General features: G+C 45.3%; 1 protein-coding gene across 3 annotated transcripts in view; it reads right to left on the reverse strand.

Annotated features, from left to right (window-relative positions):
• ASTN2 (astrotactin 2) overlaps positions 1-19,247 on the reverse strand; it is a 1,048,656-nt gene that overhangs the window by 18,297 nt on the left and 1,011,112 nt on the right. For all 3 annotated transcript variants that reach the window (XM_027550640.1, XM_027550639.1, XM_027550638.1), the window contains one exon: positions 1,244-1,344. In XM_027550640.1, coding sequence (XP_027406441.1) covers positions 1,244-1,344 — 101 coding nt within the window. The remainder of the gene's footprint in view (positions 1-1,243; positions 1,345-19,247) is intronic.

Here is a 19,247-nt window from a genome sequence, read left to right on the forward strand (position 1 = left end):
CTGTTTCCGTTATTCCTGCTAACTGATGTAACTAAAATTCATTATGGGCTGCTCTCTTGAACAGAAGCCACATTCTTTCATCTTTTAAGACTTTGAACAAAATTTATGTATGCCCCCATGTCACTGCTTAACAACAACTGCCTTCAGGAGAACTTGAGGGACCTGGGTTCAGGATGGGAGGATCATTTACTTTTTAGGGCTTTCTACTCTGATTTTTATTGTTCTCTAAAAAAAAAAAAAAAAAACATGTTCATGTGTCCTTTTAAAATAATAATATAAAAAAATTACCAGGAATCCATCTCAAATCCCCTCTTTTAATAAGACTCAATATCTCAGTGTCTTTTCTTATCTGATACACAGCCTGATCATCAAGCTTATGACTGAGCCATCTGAAGAAATGTCTCTCTCTGCCCCCCTAGAATGAAAACTCCTGAAAGATGGAGAGCACATCTGTTCTACACTGCTTTTACCAGGGCTCTTAGAAAATACTTGCTCACCTTGAACTGAAGCACCATCAGGATTCATGAGCTACCATCACATCTTTGTAGAAATTGTATCTACATGTGGTCTAAGAACTAAGTATATGGTGGATCTAATTTATTGGTTATTTTTTTTTTCAGGTGTTTTGTCTAATGTTTACAACTTCATAGACCAGGAACATGCATGCTGATTCTGATGGATAGTTACTGACTGCAGCTCTTTGCTGAGAATTCTGAGGCCACCCCTGGGCTAGATGGGAAGGTGTGCTGTGATCAGCTAATGATGTCTGCCATGATCAGCTAACGATATCGGCCATGATCAGCTAATGATGTCTGCCACAGGTGCAGCAAAGTCTAGTGGTCCTCCACGTGCCACCTACTTGCCAGCTCTAGGGCACACTGAAGTGGAAGAAAGGGACTGGTTTCTAAAAGCCTAGGCCAAGGGGCAGAACACAGTCACACGGTTCTGACTCTCCACCATTCCTTTCCTCAAAGCCAGAACACATTCTATAAAAGAGGAGCAAGTCTGTACACTGGCAAAGATATTGCCAGCCAATCTCAATTTCCTTCATGGCTTTGATTCATTTAGCTCCACGTTCTTCCTCCAGTCCTTTGCCTTTCTTCTCCCTGTGCCAGTATGTGTGTGTGTGTGGAGGCAGAAAAGGAGTGGTGGATGGTGACTGGTGGGTGCAGAATTTAGAGACTGAAAATATGGGAAGGACTCTGGAAGTGAAGAAAATGGGGTGGGGTGGGGGGTCACCTACCTTCCGCCTTGTTGTCATCCACCAGTGGACAGGCGGTCCTCAGGGTCACTGTGCTGAGCTCGGAGTGCCTCCCTCGTGTATCCACCGCGTAGAGAGTGAACCTGTGGTACAACAAGAAAAGAGAGCACGAGGCTGTGACTTCAGAGCAAAAGGCCCTGGAAGCTGCAAGGAGGAACACAAAAATCATAGCACAGGAGTGATGGTTGAAAGAACTCGGGGATGATTAGACTGCAGGAGAAATGATCTGGAAAGAAAAAAAAGATAGTCACTAAGTGTGTATGAGAAACCAACTGACTGCTGGGCATTTTGCACCTAATCTCTTCATTTACTAGAGAAGAAAATGGCACCCTACTCCAGTACTCTTGCCTGGAAAATCCCATGGATGGAGGAGCCTGGTGGGCTGCAGTCCATGGGGTCGCTAAGAGTCGGACACGACATCACTTTCACTTTCACTTTTCACTTTCATGCACTGGAGAAGGAAATGGCAACCCACTCCAGTGTTCTTGCCTGGAGAATCCCAGGGACGGGGGAGCCTGATGGGCTGCCGTCTATGGGGTCGCACAGAGTCGGACACGACTGAAGCGACTTAGCAGCAGCAGCAGCAGCAGCTGAGCATTAACTATGTGTCAGAATTACTTTAGGAGCTAAGATTACAAAGATGAGCAAGAGAGTCAAGGTCCTTGCTTGCATAAAGCTAAACAAAACATAAGTGAAAACTTAGACAATGGTGCATATGAGAAAGAATATAACAGGATCATGCAGTAAAGCCTGAAGTGAAGGCAGGTGTGGGTGCTTTAGACAGGTGTGTCCTGAAAGGCCTTCTTGTTGAGAGGTTTGAATTGGGACCTGAAAATGAGAAGGAACTAGCTTATGGGAGGAAGACCTGGGGGAAGAGTATTCCAGGCAGAAAGACCAGTAAGTGCACAGTTCTTGAGGAGAGAATGATCCAGACTGTTGAAGGAGTAGAGAGCTGGTGTGGCCGTAGCAAAGAGAGATGACGGGGACCGAGTGGGCCATGATAGGAAGTCTGGGAGTTAGTCCAGGTACAAGGCATGTCCCCAACTTTCAGTGTTGGCACTTGCAGGTCCATGATGTATGAGGAGGGTGGGGCAGGCAGTCTGTGTGGTATTAGAGGGAGAGAACTGGTAAACCACAAACATGGTGGAGTGGGGTCCAGTCCCAGAGGAGACACAGGCCTCTGGCCTATTTTGGGAAGGCTCTCTGATGCTTCACACCTCCAGATCTCCAAGATCTGAAATTAAATAAAGCCAAAAGAGTGAATAAACTTTCAAGAAGAGATCATCCTCGGAGGCCAGTGACAATCTGAACAGAAGTGAGAAGGGCTAAGCATCTGAGTGCCCTATCTTTGCTATGCCACCCTCCTTCGGCAGCCTTCACGGGTAGGAGCAGGAGTGTGGAGTGGGACCAGGGGCTCCCTGGGTCAAGCACAAGAAACTACACTCCAGGGCTCTGCTTTCCTTTCCTCCTTCTCCAAAACCTCAACTTGCCTCGTGCTGTGGGTGTGCTAAGTCGCTTCAGTCATGTCTGACTCTGTGACCCCAAGGACTATAGTCCACCAGGCTCCTCTGTCCATGGGATTCTCCAGGCAAGAATACTAGAGTGGGTTGCCACGGCCTCCTCCAGGGCATCTTCCCGACCCAGGGACTGAACCCACATCTTTTAGGCCTCCTGCACTGGCAGGCAGGCTCTAGTCCCACCAATGGACGTAACACTACAATTGCCAAGTTACAGAATGGTGAGCCCTGATTGACTGCACATATTAGGCAGCTAATATATATGACTTGGTTCTCCAAATTAACTATGTGCAAAGTTCTTAACATGTGTCAAGCACTGACCCACGCAGTTTCATCTGTATTACTGTAATTAATTTCCCCAGATGATCCTAAAAGATAGCTACTATTATTCTCTTTATGTTATACACAAGGCTCAGGGAGAGAAAGCAACTTGCCCAGAACCATAGTAATTACTGGGACTGGAAATTGAGTCGAGGTGTGTCTGAGTCCAGAGCCCATGTGTTGATCCACTATCAGCTACTGTCTTCTGCTAAAGGTCTGTGGATGTCACCTCTGTGAAAATACAATTCCACTAGGCACACTTGCCAAATTCCAACTATGTTGAAACAGTGCCATTCCACGTGTTTTTCTAATCTTATGAAAACCCGAGAAAATAATCACCCACATTATCTTCATCTTTCAGAAGAGGAAACTGAAGATGAAAAAGTTAGGCAATTGGTCCAAAATCAGAGTCAGACAATGAAGGAACCAGGACCTGTTCCCTGCTTTGTCTCCCTCTGAAAGCCGGATGCTCTGTACTCTCAGCTCTGCTTTGCTGCTGTGGGTCCACACGGCAGGCTCAGATGGTCAGGACTTGGGACTCTCACAGCCCCTCTCAGCTTTAACACCTCATGGCTTTATAACCCAAAGGTGGTTTTCGTAAAAGGCACTATGCATCAGAACTTCTTGGTACAAGGGGCACAGTAAGCAGAAGCCAATATCTTTCTGGAGAAAAGACTGCTTGTCTTCTTTGTGCGTTAAAATCTCCTTCTTAACAATAACCCATTTTTTCTTTTGAAGAGCAGTGAGAGGTACTCATGCCATCCCGAGAACGTGTGTCTAATTTATTCCTTGACATTGATTCTGAGTTTCACTGTAATTCAGATAGTACAACAACATCGTCCTGAGTTTTCTAGGAAGCCTTGGTGCACGTGGGGATCCGTCAGTCCGTTGTGATGGTCTGTGTTTAAGATGCCACGAGCGGAGCTGACAGCAAGGCTCAGAACCATACATGCTCCACATTCTTTGCTGCTACGAGTCACTGCCACTAGGTCCATGACAGACCCGTGGAGACACCTCCTAGCCCTGGAGGAAGGTCAGCACTAACGTCCTACCAGGCTGCTGCCATGGCGACTGAGGGGATGGGTCCAGCAGGGAACAGGTCACCCAGAGCCCTGACGCAGCCTTGTAGCCCGATCACCATCTACGCAAACCTCAGCTCTGAGGTTCACTAGATGTGTGACCTTGGGCTAGTTGATTATCCTCTCTGAGCCTATGTCTCAAATGTAAAATAAAGGAAACAAGTTCCTCCTTGCAGAATTGCTGGGCCAAGTGCCGGAACCCTCGTTCAGCGCCTGAACATCATGTGAGGCGTGACTGCCGTCTAGTGCGTGCTCATCAGTGCCTGTCCTCTACATGCATATTCCAGTTAATCTTTAAATGTATCACTCGGGTGGGATTGCTTGCATTTTAATCGATAAGGATGTTGGTTCCAAAGAGGTCAAGTAATTGATCTATTTTTACATATTAACTAAGCAGCAGTGAGGCCTGTCTGAATTCAAAGATGATGTTCTTCAGTTCAGTTCAGTTCAGTCGCTCAGTCGTGTCTGACTCTTTGCAACCCCATGAACTGCAGCACGCCAGGCCTCCCTGTCCATCACCAACTCCCGGAATTTACCCAAACTCACGTCCAGTGAGTTGGTGATGCCACCCACCCATCTCCTTCTCTGTCATCCCCTTCTCCTCCTGCCCTCAATCCTTCCCAACATCAGGGTCTTTTCAAATGAGTCATACTATATTGTCAAATCTAATTTCACCTTTTATCTTTCATCAGCTAACTTGGAGTGCTAACAAGTGTGGGTCTAAACTTCATATATGTGACTTTAGAGACCTAAATATGGGATATTTTGGCCCCATCTTCAGACAGAAGCCCAACTATCCATATGCTTTCTGGGTCTTTTGGCTTCAGCCTTTGTCATGAGAACAACAGCACTGTGATATGTGGGCATCATCTCTTTCCACCTGTTACATCTCAGCACTGTGAGCAGAGCTCTGTTCTAGCCCTTACTATATCCAGTTATTGTCTCAGTCAAGGGAAGCAGAAAGTGACGGAGGAGGAAGTCTGGTCTTGGAGATGGCCAGGCATGGGTTCATTTTCCATTCTATTCCCTTGCTCTGTGACAGGGGACTAGTCACTTACCCCTCTGTGCTTAGGTCACCTCTCTGCATCATGTGTCTGGGGTGGGGAGGCTGCTGTCCACTTCCTAGGTCAATGTGGATGAATGTGAAGTACAAGTGCTTAACGAGGTGAGTTCTGACTAAGGAGCCTTGCAGAAGGGCTGGAAGCAAGATCATAGTGAAACTCGGGGATGTGAGAATAAGCAAGGGGCAAAGGAGAGCGGTAAGGACCACATTTGATGCCATGGCGTAAGCACTTACTACATACGCGGCATCTAGAAAGTGGCAGAGGCAGACACCAAACCCTGGCCTGCAGCTTGGGTAGAGCGACATCCTGGCACTGAACACAGTACTAGGATCATGAAAGGCGCTTTTAACTATGTGAGTAAATGAATGAACTTGAACGTACCACATCTCATTGCTGAATTTCCGTTTCTGCATCAACAAAATGGGGATAACTGTACAGACAGTGTGTGGCAGTCTCAAGGATTACACAGAGTGGCTTGTAAGTTGCAGACTTTTATAAAGGTCATATAAAGAGCACTTATTTGGGCAAGAGTACTTTCTTGGAGTAGAAGAGAAAGAGAGACATTTTATCTGAGGGGAACATGGAAGGCTGTAGTTAATAAAACATGTGAATGAATCTCCAAATATGAGGAGCTGGAAAAAAATTTAAACAATGCTTTTCCGTCAGCAACTTATGTTTCCAAGGTATTCCTGTAATATATTTCCTCCATCAAGAGAGTACGGCGTTACCTCTCTGCTTAGCCAAGCAGCATGAATAACAGCATGCTGGGAAAGAAGTAGTCTTAGGTTTTCAAATGATAAAACCTGGGTAGAATCTTGCTTCCCCAATTGCCAGCTAAGTATTCTTGGGAAGTCACTTCCCTGTCTCTGAGCCTCAGTCTCTGCATCTGTAAAACAGGGTGAAATTAACTGTATCTCACAAGTTCAGGATCCAGAGTCAATGATGTTAATGACTGTGGCCGGCCTGGTTTAATCTTCGTTCCCTAAAAGGTAGTTTCTGTTTGTGTTAGTAGAGTGACCCAACGTGTCAGTAGAGGTCTCAGGATGGAGGAGTCTTCGGGCCACCCTGCCAGTGGGGGTGGAGCGGCGGAGAAAGAGGAAGATGTTAGCTTCACGGGCCTGGGTCAGAAGTCACAAGGCCATGCGCTCTCTGTCTGTCTCAGCTGTAATTGTAGAACTGTTCCAGAGCCACATCTGAAAGCTGTTAGGGGACCAGGCAGCCCTGGAGGGGAAGAAAGTGACAGCCCCTGATGTGGGGAAGGAGGAGAGAATGAGAAGGGAGAGAGACTGAGAAACAGATACACACATGCACACCCACAAGGCAGAGTGGAAAGGGCAAGACAGACACACCAGGAGGGGACACAGTCAGAGCCTGTGTTCCTCCGGGGTCAGGGAGCTGCTGGCAACCTCGGCTCGGTTCTTTCATCTTTACCTGTGCAGGTGGGCTGAGACCCACTGATAATGTGAACTAGAGGGCCTGCTGTTGTTCGGTCATGTCTGACTCTTTGTGACCCTATGAACTGCAGCACGCCAGCCTTCCCTGTCCTTCACTATCTCCCAGAGTTTACTCAAACTGAAATTCATTGAGGGCAGGAGGAGAAGGGGGTGACAGAGGAGGAGAACTCCCGAGCCATCACCAAGCTCTACAACCTCATTTTACAGGTGGGGGAACCACGGCCTGGAGAGGATACAGACTCGCCCAAGGACCTGTTGCCAATCAGTTCAGAATAAAGGCCCTGGCTTTCCCGACCCCTCCTCTAGTGCTCCTTCTCCACGCCACCTTGCTTTTCGCACAGTTGACTGACTGGGGCCCAGCTGCCCCTCTGGGATAATCACAGAAGAGGTGGCTCCAAGGATCAAGTGGGATGGGCTATTTAGGAGCCTGGAACCCCAGGCTCAAATCCTTGCTACTCTTCCTCTGACTTTGTTTTAGAGGAAAGAACACTGGCCAAGGTGGTTGAAAACTTGAGTTCATGTCCCAGAGACTATGGGTTGTGAGATCTCAGATCAATCCGGTTTCAGTGTATCGGTATTTCAATGAGTGGGGACGTACCTTGGGATTGACTACTCAAATGCAGAGTCTTTTTCAATGTTTCTTTACCACCTTCAGGACAAGGCACAAACTCCTTACCACGGGCCCCAGTGTGACTCCTTGATGTCCCTCCCTTTGACACTACCTGTTTGGGACTCTATCACTGAGTCTCAAACTCTGGCCACAGATCCAGCCTTGTTGACTGGTCTCCACTGCCTACCTGTTTCACAGTGGAACCACATCCCACTGCTAACGGGCCTCGTCTCTCTGTCTTTGCACACACGGCACCCTTCATCGGGCCCCCTGCCTCCTTCTCCACTTAACCTCCTCCACCTTGTCCTTGGAGCATCAGGCAGCCCTCACCTCCTCCACCCTCCCTCCCTGCATAGTGCCAGGTCATGGCCCATGGGGCATGACTGGGCTGGTGCCCAGACAGTTCTCCCTCGCCTGCATGAGTGTGTGAGTGTCTTCAGAACCAGAACAGGGCTTTGCCCATCTCTCTGCCTGATGCTCCGCCTGGTGACCAGACACCTGAGCCGCACGGTGCTCAGCAGACACTGTTAAACGAGTGACTGACTGAGCGAGTGGCTCCATCAACTATAAGGCACCCGTACTGACTCCACTGTCTAGAAATCAAGTTTCCCCATCTGTCAAAATGAGCAAATGTGAATAGATTAAAAGGCCATTAAAGGAGACAGAATAACAGAGTGCCCCAAAGCACGGCTTTGGAATCAGGCAATTCGGTTTTAAGTCCTAGCTCTCCATTTCTTATTTATGTGAGGCCTTGCCTCAGTTAACTCACCTGGAAAATAGGAATCAATATTAAAACCCACTAAATGGGGTCATTGTTGAATTGCTCACCATGAGGCCTGGCATGTTAGCAGTCAAAGAGAGCGAGCTGTGGGTATCGTCATCAATATTACTGTTACATTATTATTAAGCCGCTGCCCAAGGCTCTGACACCCTCCCACTACACCCAGAGTAAGCTCTCCTAGTGGAGACCAGGGGAGGGTATGTGGAGAGGAAGCTGTTGTCGGGCCCATCCGAGACCCCGGGACCCCCTCACAGCAGGGGTGAGAGAATGAAACTGAGACTTTAATTGGCAGTGAGAGCTTCTCACAGATCTGACGGGGGTAAGAGCAGGGACAGGGGCTCAGAGGTCCACGTCAGAACTGCGTCCCCGAGAGGACGAGAAAATGCGTTTGAAGTCTCCAAGCCAACGCCTGCCCTTCCCCAGCCGCTGCGTGATTTAGGCATTCTGGGGAGGCAAGAGTCTCCTCGCTGATTTGAAGGGAAACAGATGTTTCCAGGCCAGAGGCCCTGGTCTTGTAAAATCCTCCTTCCCCCACACAGCTTTGGCAAACAACTTCCCGTAAGTTCACCCCACCGCCTCCCTCCCAAGCCACCATCATCCGCCATCACTCCCCTCCCTGGCGTTCCTAGCACAATGTGGAAGGCAGGGGTGGTGGAACAAACCCTGAGTCCCAGCTCCAGCTCGAGGTCTGGGCAGTCAGATTTCCAGGGACACCCAAAGGCCCTTTTCTGGGGCTCAGTCTCTCTTCTCTGCAAGCGTTAATCTTTCAGTCATGTCCAACTCTTTGTGACCCCGTGGAAAGGGGGTCGATTCTTTACCATCTGAGCCATATATTTAAGCATCTCTGCAAGGAGGGAACTAAACCAAGATCAGCACCAAGGGATATGGGCTGGACTTGATCTTCTAGGGACTGAGCATGTTTGCTTCTGAAAGAGCTGGTGTGATCCTTTCCAGATCTTTTTCCATTGGAGTCTATGGTGAACAGCATGGACTTGCATGTCAGGATCCGGGCTTGAGTCTGAACTCCATCAGCTACTGGATGGGAACAACTGAACCCTTGGGCCTTGGTTTCCTCATAGGTAAAATGTGATCAAGATTCCATCTCACAGGGCTGTGAGAATTAAACCAGAATTCAATCTCTCCCACTCATATTCTAGGCTTCTTATGAACGAAACTGAGCATCATGCTTCTTTCCTTGGCCTACCCATGATGCTCAGGACAGTCTGAACCCAGAGTGGGTGTGCTATAATGATCATAACTGGTTGCTGATAGGAAGACCTGCTAGACACTGGACAGTTGGAAGACTCAGGATCTTAATCGCTTTTTTTTTTTTTTTTTAAATTAGAGGATAATTACTTTACAATGCTGTGATGACTTCTGCCGTACATCAACATGAATCAGCCACAGGTAAGTATTTGTCCCTCCCTCCCTTGAACCCACATGCCCACCTTCCTCCTCTTAACGTAGTTCTGCTTAAAGAGTAGAAAGAGCATTCTCATTTTGATAATCACAAAGAGGCAGAATGGGTTCTGATTCGAACAGGCTTTGGAGTTGACTACCTGAGTCCAAAATGCTGGTTCTATAACCCACTATCTTTATAACTTTGGGCAAGTTAGTTAACCTCTCTGTTCTTGGGAGTTCTTGTCTTTAAACTGTGGATGATGACATTACCTCCTTCAGAGGGATGGTGGAGGAATAAAGAACTCGAAATGGTGCCTGGCACAGAGTAAGTGCTACATAATCAGCATTCACCATTATTCAACGTATGTGTGCTTAAATTATGAATCTCTTCTATAACGGTTTTAAAATGAGCTCCCCCAACCCTAATCCTTTGCTATCGATCCCACTGAGAGGTAGAGGAGCATGTCCACTCACCTTGAATGTGCCAGGTTCATGCATGGTTTCACTCACAGAGCACGGCAGAAAGGACACTGTTCATCTGGGTCATAAAAGGCTATGCAATGTCTACCTTGCTTACTGGAACATTCTCACTTGGCGTCCCGAGCCTCTCATGTGAAACGTCCAACTACCCTGGTGCTATAAAGCCAGACCCCTCAGATAGGCTAAGTCATGGTGTTCAGGTCATTCCAGTCTAATTTCCAGAAAGAAAGTAAAGGAACCTTCAAGTAGTGGAGTCACCTCCGACTTTTGAACCGTTGCAGCTAAGGCTCCAGACTTCATGGAACAAAGACCACTGTCTTCTGTGCTCTGAATGCCTAACCCACAGAATCCATTAGTATAATCACATGGTGGTTTGAAGTCACTACCTTCTGGGGTCATTTGTTATGTTATCAGTAGTAACTAGAACAATTTCCAAGCATCTAGAGTAGGTGTCAGCACACTACAGGACAAATCTGGTCTGCTGCCTGTTTTTGTAAATAACAGTTTTAATGGAACATAGCTACTCTGGTTTCCTTATAATCTGTTTTCTATAGATGCTTTCACACTAAAGTGATAGGACTGAGTCATTGCATCAGAGACCATATAGTCCATGGAGCCTAAAATACTTACTATCTGGACCTCTAGAGAAAAGATTACTGATCCCCAAATTAGAGTTTTGGCAGTATTTAACATTAAAATCATTTGCTTTCATGATTTCATGTAATCCCAGAGTTAGAAGTCATTCTCATTTTGCAGGTAGGCACAATGAGTTCAAGCGACCTGTCCCAGGTTACACAGCTATTCTGACCCCAGGCCTAAGGCTACAATAGGCTGCTGAAGATCCAGACTCTAGTTTCGTCCCCTTGAATGTACAGTGTAACCTTGAACCATGCCCCACCCTCAGTTTCCCAGCCCGTGAAATGAGGGCATTGGGAAAGATGGTGTGGACTGACTGCCGGAATTCAGATGTCCAAAGTTTCCCCCGGCTGGGTGTCGGCCACGGGGCACAATGTCTCTACTCTCGTTTAGTCCAGGTGCATCAAAGCAGGACTTGAAGATGATCAGCCAGGGGCTGTGCGACCCTGCAGGCAGCGCACCTACTCCCCAACGCCAACACCCAGCCTTCTTATCTCCTAACTCAGGCGGACAACCTACGCTTTCTGCCAACATAAATATTTAGTTCCAGTGCCGGGCACAGAGAGACTGTCACGGTATTAAGGACTCTAGCCCTGGTGTCCACTTTCAAAACAACCCAATCTGAGCTGTGGCTGGGAAGCCCTGCTTGGGACAAAGGTTAGGCGGTCTGCAGTTGGACTCCAATACTAGCACCCCCGACTTGCCTTCCCTTCAACCCCTCCAGCTGCGTGAGCTAACAGGTAAAGAATCAGGGGAGGCTGGAAGCCGGCAGAGAGAGCTCTGGGGGAAGGCCAAGTCTGGAAACCAGTGTGGGCCCAAGCTCAGGCAGAGGCAACAGCAATCTAGAATCATGCACTGCTCTGCCTGCCAAGACCCCCCAAATTCACTGGGTTATGAGCATTACCCGAACACCCAGAGTGCCAAGAGTTGCAGAATCAGAAATGCATGATGCATGTACTGACATTCAAAATGAAGTAAATATAAACTGATTCACCACTAAAGCACGTTGAGTGCATCTCCAGTACCTGACTGGGGGATGAGCTCCTCTCTGTGTGTGCCTGCTGCTGGCAGAACTCCTGATGGATGCCCCACAAGGTGCTAAGCAGGAGAGGAACCGCTCATACAGAAGGACAGTGTGGTCCGTGCTTTCAAAGAGCTCCCAGGAGAGTAGGGAGATGGTTACGTGAACAAGAAAAGGGATGCAGTGCTACAGAACTTAGATACTAAGTCATTCTCGCCCCTACGTTTCCTTCAGGTGTGTCCCTTCTCCCGACTTTAAATAGTGGACCAAGCCTTGGGGATGCATTCAAGGGCCACCTGGATCCCCTGTCAGCTACCACCTACAGGGGATGCCAACTGCCTGTAAGAATCTCACTTTCTCCTACCAAAACATGATGAAAATCTTAAACTTCTCCACCCAGAAAGCCTGAATAGTGTGGCTCTGCCAATGGGTTGTGATACCCAAGGACTATGCAAATGGTTTGTCTAAACTCACTCACTCACCTACCAAGCATAAGCTGACCCCTCGAGAGAAGAATTCTAGTTGGCACTTGACTTTAGCAACAGTTACTTCCCTTCTCCTCCTTTTTCTTTTCTATCCCTACCCCTTCTCCCCCACTCTTTTCTGACTTCTCTTTTTTCAGGGAGTGGACATGATAACACACAGTTGGACTGACTATAGCTCTTAGTTGGAGGATGTTCATCTTTTAATAGGTTGCTTTAGGGTACAGCAGACACAGGTTAAATTTATGGTTCCAAGTCAAGGAATGAATTATGCATGGAATGCCCAATTCCACTTCAACTTGTATTCCTGGGCTCTTTCAAGCAAATGTGTGGCCTTTTCTCTTATATCTTTATTGCATGCTGTATGGCCTCTCTGAATCTCAGATAAAAATAATAATTTTTTAAATGACTTCAGTTATAAAAATTTTTTGCAGGAAAGCTATAACTTGGGAATATGTTGATTTGAGAGACAGAGGACATGATTTGTAGGTTTAACCTTGTCAGCAAGCTATGGGCTTTGGCTCCATGATTTGACTTCTCTCTTCCTCAGGTACCTATTGAAAACTCCACAGGGATGCTGTGAGATCAAGTAGTCATCATGAATGTGAAAGCACCTTGGAGATTCCACACATACTTCTTGGGCACCTAACTCTGTATCAGACACATAGCTGGGAACTTTTATATAGTTGTCTTCTGTTCTCTTTACAACTGTCTAAGGGATATGTATTATTAAATCCATATTTACAAGGAGGCAAGTGAACTATGGGAATGTGAATTGACTCTCCCAAGGCTGTGCAGAGAGCAGCTCAGCCAGGCTCCAGCGCAGGTCTCCTAACTCAAAGCCCAGTGCTGTTTCCAAAAAGAATTATTAGGTATTCATTGGTCCCAATTGGGTCTTGAGTCACAGTTCAGAGAAGGTTAGACTTTATTAGGAGGATGAACTCCACGTTCCCGACTTTTGACAAGGAAGCGATGTGAGTACAGGATCACCACCACCCACTTTCAACCCTGCCATTGCACCTCTTTCCACATCTGACCCGAAAGACTTTCTTTTCTTCCGTGGTGCCTTTTGAGGCTGCATGTTGCCAAAGCCAATTACAGAGGAAAGGAGGCCAAGCAGAGGTCACCAACTTGGATTCACCCTCGGACACTGAGTTAGGGAACACTACAGGCAGGCTGGTTCTTATCTACTTCCAGCTGAGCCCAGCCTGCACGCCATGTGTGAGCACTGCTTCCCCACGTGTGAAGGGCTGGTGTGCAGAGTGCGCACAACCCCTGGGCTTGGAGTCTGAAAGACTGGATTAGATCACAGCTCTGTTTCTTGTTCCTGGTATCTCTAAGAGTCTCAATTTCTGTATCTGTGAACTGGAGTCCATAATATCTGACTGACAACACTGTTGTAAGAATGAATTAACATGCAAAACACCTAAAACAGTGCTTAGTTCAGTACATATTATTATTATTTTGCTTACTCATGATATTTTTAAAAGCTGGCTTAAAACTCAACATTCAAGAAACTAAGATCATGGCATCTGGTCCCATCACTTCATGATGAATGGATGGGGAAAAAATAGAAACAGTGACAGACTTTATTTCCTTGGGCTCCAAAATCACTGAAGATGGTGACTGCTGCCATGAAATTAAAATATGCTTGCTCCTTGGAAGAAAAGCTATGACAAACCTAGACAGTGTGTTAAAAGCAGAGACATCACTTTGCTGTCAAAGGTCTGTATAGTCAAAGCTATGTCTTCTCAAGCAGTCATGTACAGATTTGAGAGCTGGATCATAAAGAAGGCTGAGCACTAAAGAACTGAGGCATTCAAACTGTGGTGCTGGAGAAGACTCTTGAGCATCCTTTGGACAGCAAGGAGATCAAACCAGTCAGTCAATCCTAAATGAAATCAACTTTGAATATCCATTGGAAGGACTGATGCTGAAGCTTCCATCCAATACTTTGGCCACCTGATGCAAAGAGTCGACACATTGGAAAAGACCCTGATGCTGGGAAAGACTGAGAACAGGAGGAGGAGGAGGCAACAGAGATGGTTGGATGGCATCACCGACTCAATGGACATGAGTCTGAGCAAACTCTGGGAGATAGCGAAGGACAGGGAAGCCTGATGTGCTGCCGTCCATGGGGTTGCAAAGAGTCAGACACAGCTTAGCACCTGAATGACAACAACAACATGTGAGATAAAGTGAGAATGATGCTTTTTTGAAAATCAACCCCATAGGCAAAGGCAATCACCCTGGAGGGTGTTGTAAGCAATGAAACCACCACTTTTCACAAGGTTTAGTTAGAGCTCTAGCTCAGCCACTGGTGTGCAGCTAAGTCATACTATGCCTATGAATCTGTTTCCTTAACAGTTACACTGTGACAACAATACCTGCTTCAATAGCAGTAGGAAGACCAGAGACAGTGCTCTGAACCTTGGACTTCTCTAGCTGTGCCCTGATCAGCACTATGACCTAGGGTGACGCCCTTCCCCATGGACCCTGCTTTCGTTCCCTATGAAGCAATGGGTCACCAGATGTCTCCACTCATGAAGTCTACCAAATGTTAACACCAAATCTTTACAGACTCTTCCAAAACAAAAATAAAAGTGGAGGGAACACTGCCAGGTAACTGTATGAAGCCAGCATTACTCTGGTACCAAAAATAGGTACCACAAGGAAACTACACACACACACACATTTACACAGTCCCATATTCCTTATAAATATCGACACAGCAAAATACTCACCTAGTAACATATGTTAAAAAGGACGATACGTCATGACCAAATGGGATTTATCCCTTGAAAAGATGACTGATTCAGAATATGAAAATCAACCAACATCATACATCATATTAGGAGAATAAAAGACAAAAATTACATAATCATCTCAATAGGCAAAGAATAGAGCTTTCAGAGAGCCCAATACCCTTTCATGATAAAAATACTCAACAAACTATGAATAGAAGGGAACATCCCCAGTCTGATAAAGGATATCTGTGGAACATTAACATCACACTTAATGGTAAAGACTGAAAGCTTTCCCCTTAAGATCAGGAACAAGACAAGAATGGCTGCTTTCACTATTTCTATTCAACATTGCTCTGAAGGTTCTAGACAGGGCAATTAAGCCAAAAAAGGGAAATGAAAGTCACCCAGACAACAAAGAAAAACGTAAAATATCTATATTTGCAGATGACATGATTTTGTATGTACAAAAACAAAGGAATTTATACATACACAAAGATCTTAAAAAAAAATAGTTCAGTAAGTTGCAAGTTTAAAGATTAATAAAAATAAATCAATTATATTCTATATACTAGCAATGAAGAATCAGAAAAATAAAATTAAGAAACAATTTCATTGACAGTATTGTCAAAAAGAATAAAATGATACGAGTAGTTTTAACAAAGGTGTGTAAGACTTACGCACTGAGAACTATAAAACATCACTGAAAGAAATTTAAAAAGACCTAAATAAATGGAAAGATACCATGTGTTCATGAATTGGAAGACTTAACATTGTTAATATGAAACTACTTCCAAATTTATCTATAGATTCAACACAATCCCTATAAAAAAATCACAGGTGATTTTTTTTTTTTGGCAAAAATTGACAAACTAGTCCTAAAATTCCTATGGGAATACACAATACCCAGAATAGCCAAATAATCTTTAAAAATAAAAAAGACAAACTTGAATGATTCACACATCCTGATTTCTAAATTTGCTACAAAATTACAGTCATCAAGGCTGTCTATCACCAGTATAAGGATAGATATAGGTGCATGGAGAACACTTGAGAGTTAAGAAATGAATATGGTCACTTGTTTCAACAAGAGTACTAAGACAATGCAATGGGGGAATAATGATCTCTTTCATAATAATTTCTTCAGCAAATTATTTTGGAACAATCAGATAGCCACATGCAAGTGAATGAAACTGGACCCCATTCTCACACCATATAAAAAAATAATTCAAAAGGGATCAAAGACCTAAATGCAAAAGCAAAAACTATAAAACTCTTAGAAATAAACATAGGAGTAAAACCTCATGACCTTAGATTAGGTGATGATTTCTTAGATACGACACCTAAAGCATGACCAAAGGAAGAAAGAGATAATGAGACTTCACCGAAAATGAAAAAAAAAAAAAAAGTGCTTTAAAGGACGCTGTCAAGAAAGTGAAAAGATAACCAACATAACAGGAGAAAATATTTATAAATCCTCTATCTGATACAGATCTAATATTTGGAATACAGAAATATTATAACTCAATAACAGAAAGACAAATAGCACGATGTAAAAATGGGCAAAGGAATTTGAAAAAAACATTTCTGCAGAGAAGATATACAAATGGTCAATAATAAGTCATGGAGATAGGCTCAACATTGTCAGTCATGCAGGGAATGCAAATCAAATCTCTAATGAGACATCTCCTCTTAACCATTAAGATGGCTACAATAAAGAAGACAAAAATAGGAAGTATTGGCAAGGATGCAGAAATTGGAACCCTCATATATAGATGGTGAGCATGTAAAATTGTGTAGCCATAGTGGAAGGGAGTTTGGCAGTTTCCCTCAAAGTCATACCTAATATTAACATCCAACTCAGCAATTACATTCCTAGGTAAATACCCAAGAGAACTGAAAACATACGTCTATAGAAAAACTTGTACACAAATGTTCACAGTGTTGTTATTCTTAATAGCCAAAAATTGGAAAGCAATTCAAATAACCATCAGCTGATCGATGGATAAACAAAACGTGGCATATTCATACAATTGAATATTATCCAACCATAAAAAGGAATAAAGTCCTTATTCATGTTACAGTATCAAAGTTGAAAACACTGTGATAAGTGAAAGAATTCAGGCTGAAAAGGCCACATGTGATGTGGTTCGATTTATATGAATGTCCACAAGAGGCAAATTCCTGCAGACAGAGATCAGTGGTTGCTGCCAGAGTTGGGAGAAGGGACGATGGGGGTGATTACTAATTGGTATTGAGTTTCTTTTTCAGAGAATTAAAATATTCTGGAGTTTCTGCGGTGGTTGAACCAATTTATGAATATCCTAAAATCTACTGAACTATATACTTTGAAAGGATGAAATTTATGCTCTGTGAATTAGAACTAAACACACACACACACACACACACACTCTATAAAGTAACAAAACCAGTGGTGTCAGTCTAGAAGCATCCTGCCTCCAAGTGGTGGCCACAGTAGACATGTGGGGTCGGGGTCTCTTACCTATGCAGCTTTCTGACCTTTGAATTTGAGCAAACATCTCTTGCCCCAACCCCTATTCCAGAATTTCTTAAAGGGGAAGCAGGACCTGCAATGGAGCCCCAAGTTGATGGTTATGACTTTGGTTTATTTGTAAATGTAGGAGTCTGCAGCAGAACCCTTCAGGACCTCAGTATGTTGCCAAGGTCAGAGGCATAGATTTGGAAATGGAAAGTTCTGGGCTTAAATATCCTCTCGGTTGCTTACAGGCTATGTGACACTGGCTAAGTATTTCACTGCTTCACCTTAGTTTTCTTGTCAACAAAACAAACACAATTCCACCTGCCTCACAGGATTGTTAAGAGGAGACTCAGAGTGGATAAGATACTCTTAGCCAAATTCTCAATCCATAGTTGGAATTGTCCCTTTGAAAGCCCCTCATCTGCACTTCCTGTTACTTTGATAAACAACAACGTCCAACTATGTTCAGTGCAGTGGGGCATCACTCCCATCATGAATTAACAACACTTTAGCCCTAATCCACAAGGCACTCACAGCCCTACCTGAACGGATAAGACACGTCCACAGGTGCCGGTGGTGAACAAGATTGGGCAGAAAGTCAAGCTCTGGTAAAACTGCCTAGAGAAGTGAAAGGGGTCGACAAAGGCTTAGGCAAGATTTACAAGCTGCTGCCTTCACCAAGTTAGGAAAGCCAAAGCAATAGAGGGTAAAGGTGGGTGGCATAAACCTGGATGCCTTGAAGATCAACTACCCAATCCCAAAGGCCAATAAAAAGGCGAAAGATGACAGCACCCTGGCCTTGGACTTGTGATATCTCAGGGTTCCCCACCGAGGTGGAAACTACAGAGAAGCTGGACTCAGCTGCCCAGCAAGCTCGAGCATCAGCCTTGCTGCTGTCAGCCTTCGGTTCCGAAAGATAACTCAAAGCATTCTCACAAGCTGAATGACTGCTAGCACCAGGAGAGCATCTTACCAAGTAATTCATTTAAACCCTTTCTTGAACTAAGGCTCAGAGAGGGCAACCAACTTGTCCTAGGTCACATAGGAAGTTCGAAGCAAATCCAGAATTTGAATCCAAGGTAAGATGCTGCACAGATGTTTGGCATGGTAAGCAGATTCACAGTGAGGAGTCAGAATAGCGCTGATGGCGGGGAACCCCTCCCCATGGGGATCGCACTGTCTCTACCCCATTTAGTCTGAGCTGTAGGTGGGGTCTCCAGAGAGCCCTTACACTGGGCAGTTGTTGCTGCTTTGATTTTTTTTCCCCCTCCTCTTACTCCTTTGGTGACCCTTCTCTGGGCCACATGCCCTGTTCTCTGCTTGCCAGGAGGGCCCAAATCACCACTTCTTCCCATCAGCCATTATTGGTGGTAAGTAAGTGCCAAGTGCAATGGCTGCTGTAAGCCTGATCCTTGACTCCCCAAGAAACACGCAAAAGAGGTTCCTCTCCCTCCCCCATGTGCAGACTTGGGACTCAGAGCCCTGCGGTGATGAGGCAGGCAGAAGACTAGATTCAAATCCGTATCTATGGCTGCACTCTCCCCACTATGGAGCTCTTTGCTTTAGCCAGCGGTTCTGATCTCTGCTGTGAACTCAGGCAACCCTACACAGCCTTCATCTCATATCTCAGAGCCCCAACCGCCATCCGGCTCCCTTTGCCCCATGAAGATAAGCCTCTTTGGTTGACTGGACACATCGGCCTTAGAAACCTTGAGCCACCAGAATAAGGGAACAGGCTGGCTGGGCACGGTTGGGGCATCCGGCCCTGATAAGACCTCGCCACGGCTGGACAAGCTCTCAGAGACGTAAGGCTTTGCGTAAGCACGAGATTAGAAGAATACATTTTAAAGATACTTATTTATTTTCTTTCAGGTAGTGACATAAGAAGAGGGGGGA

This window comes from Bos indicus x Bos taurus, chromosome 8, assembly GCF_003369695.1.
Source record: "Bos indicus x Bos taurus breed Angus x Brahman F1 hybrid chromosome 8, Bos_hybrid_MaternalHap_v2.0, whole genome shotgun sequence".
Lineage (NCBI taxonomy): Eukaryota > Metazoa > Chordata > Mammalia > Artiodactyla > Bovidae > Bos > Bos indicus x Bos taurus.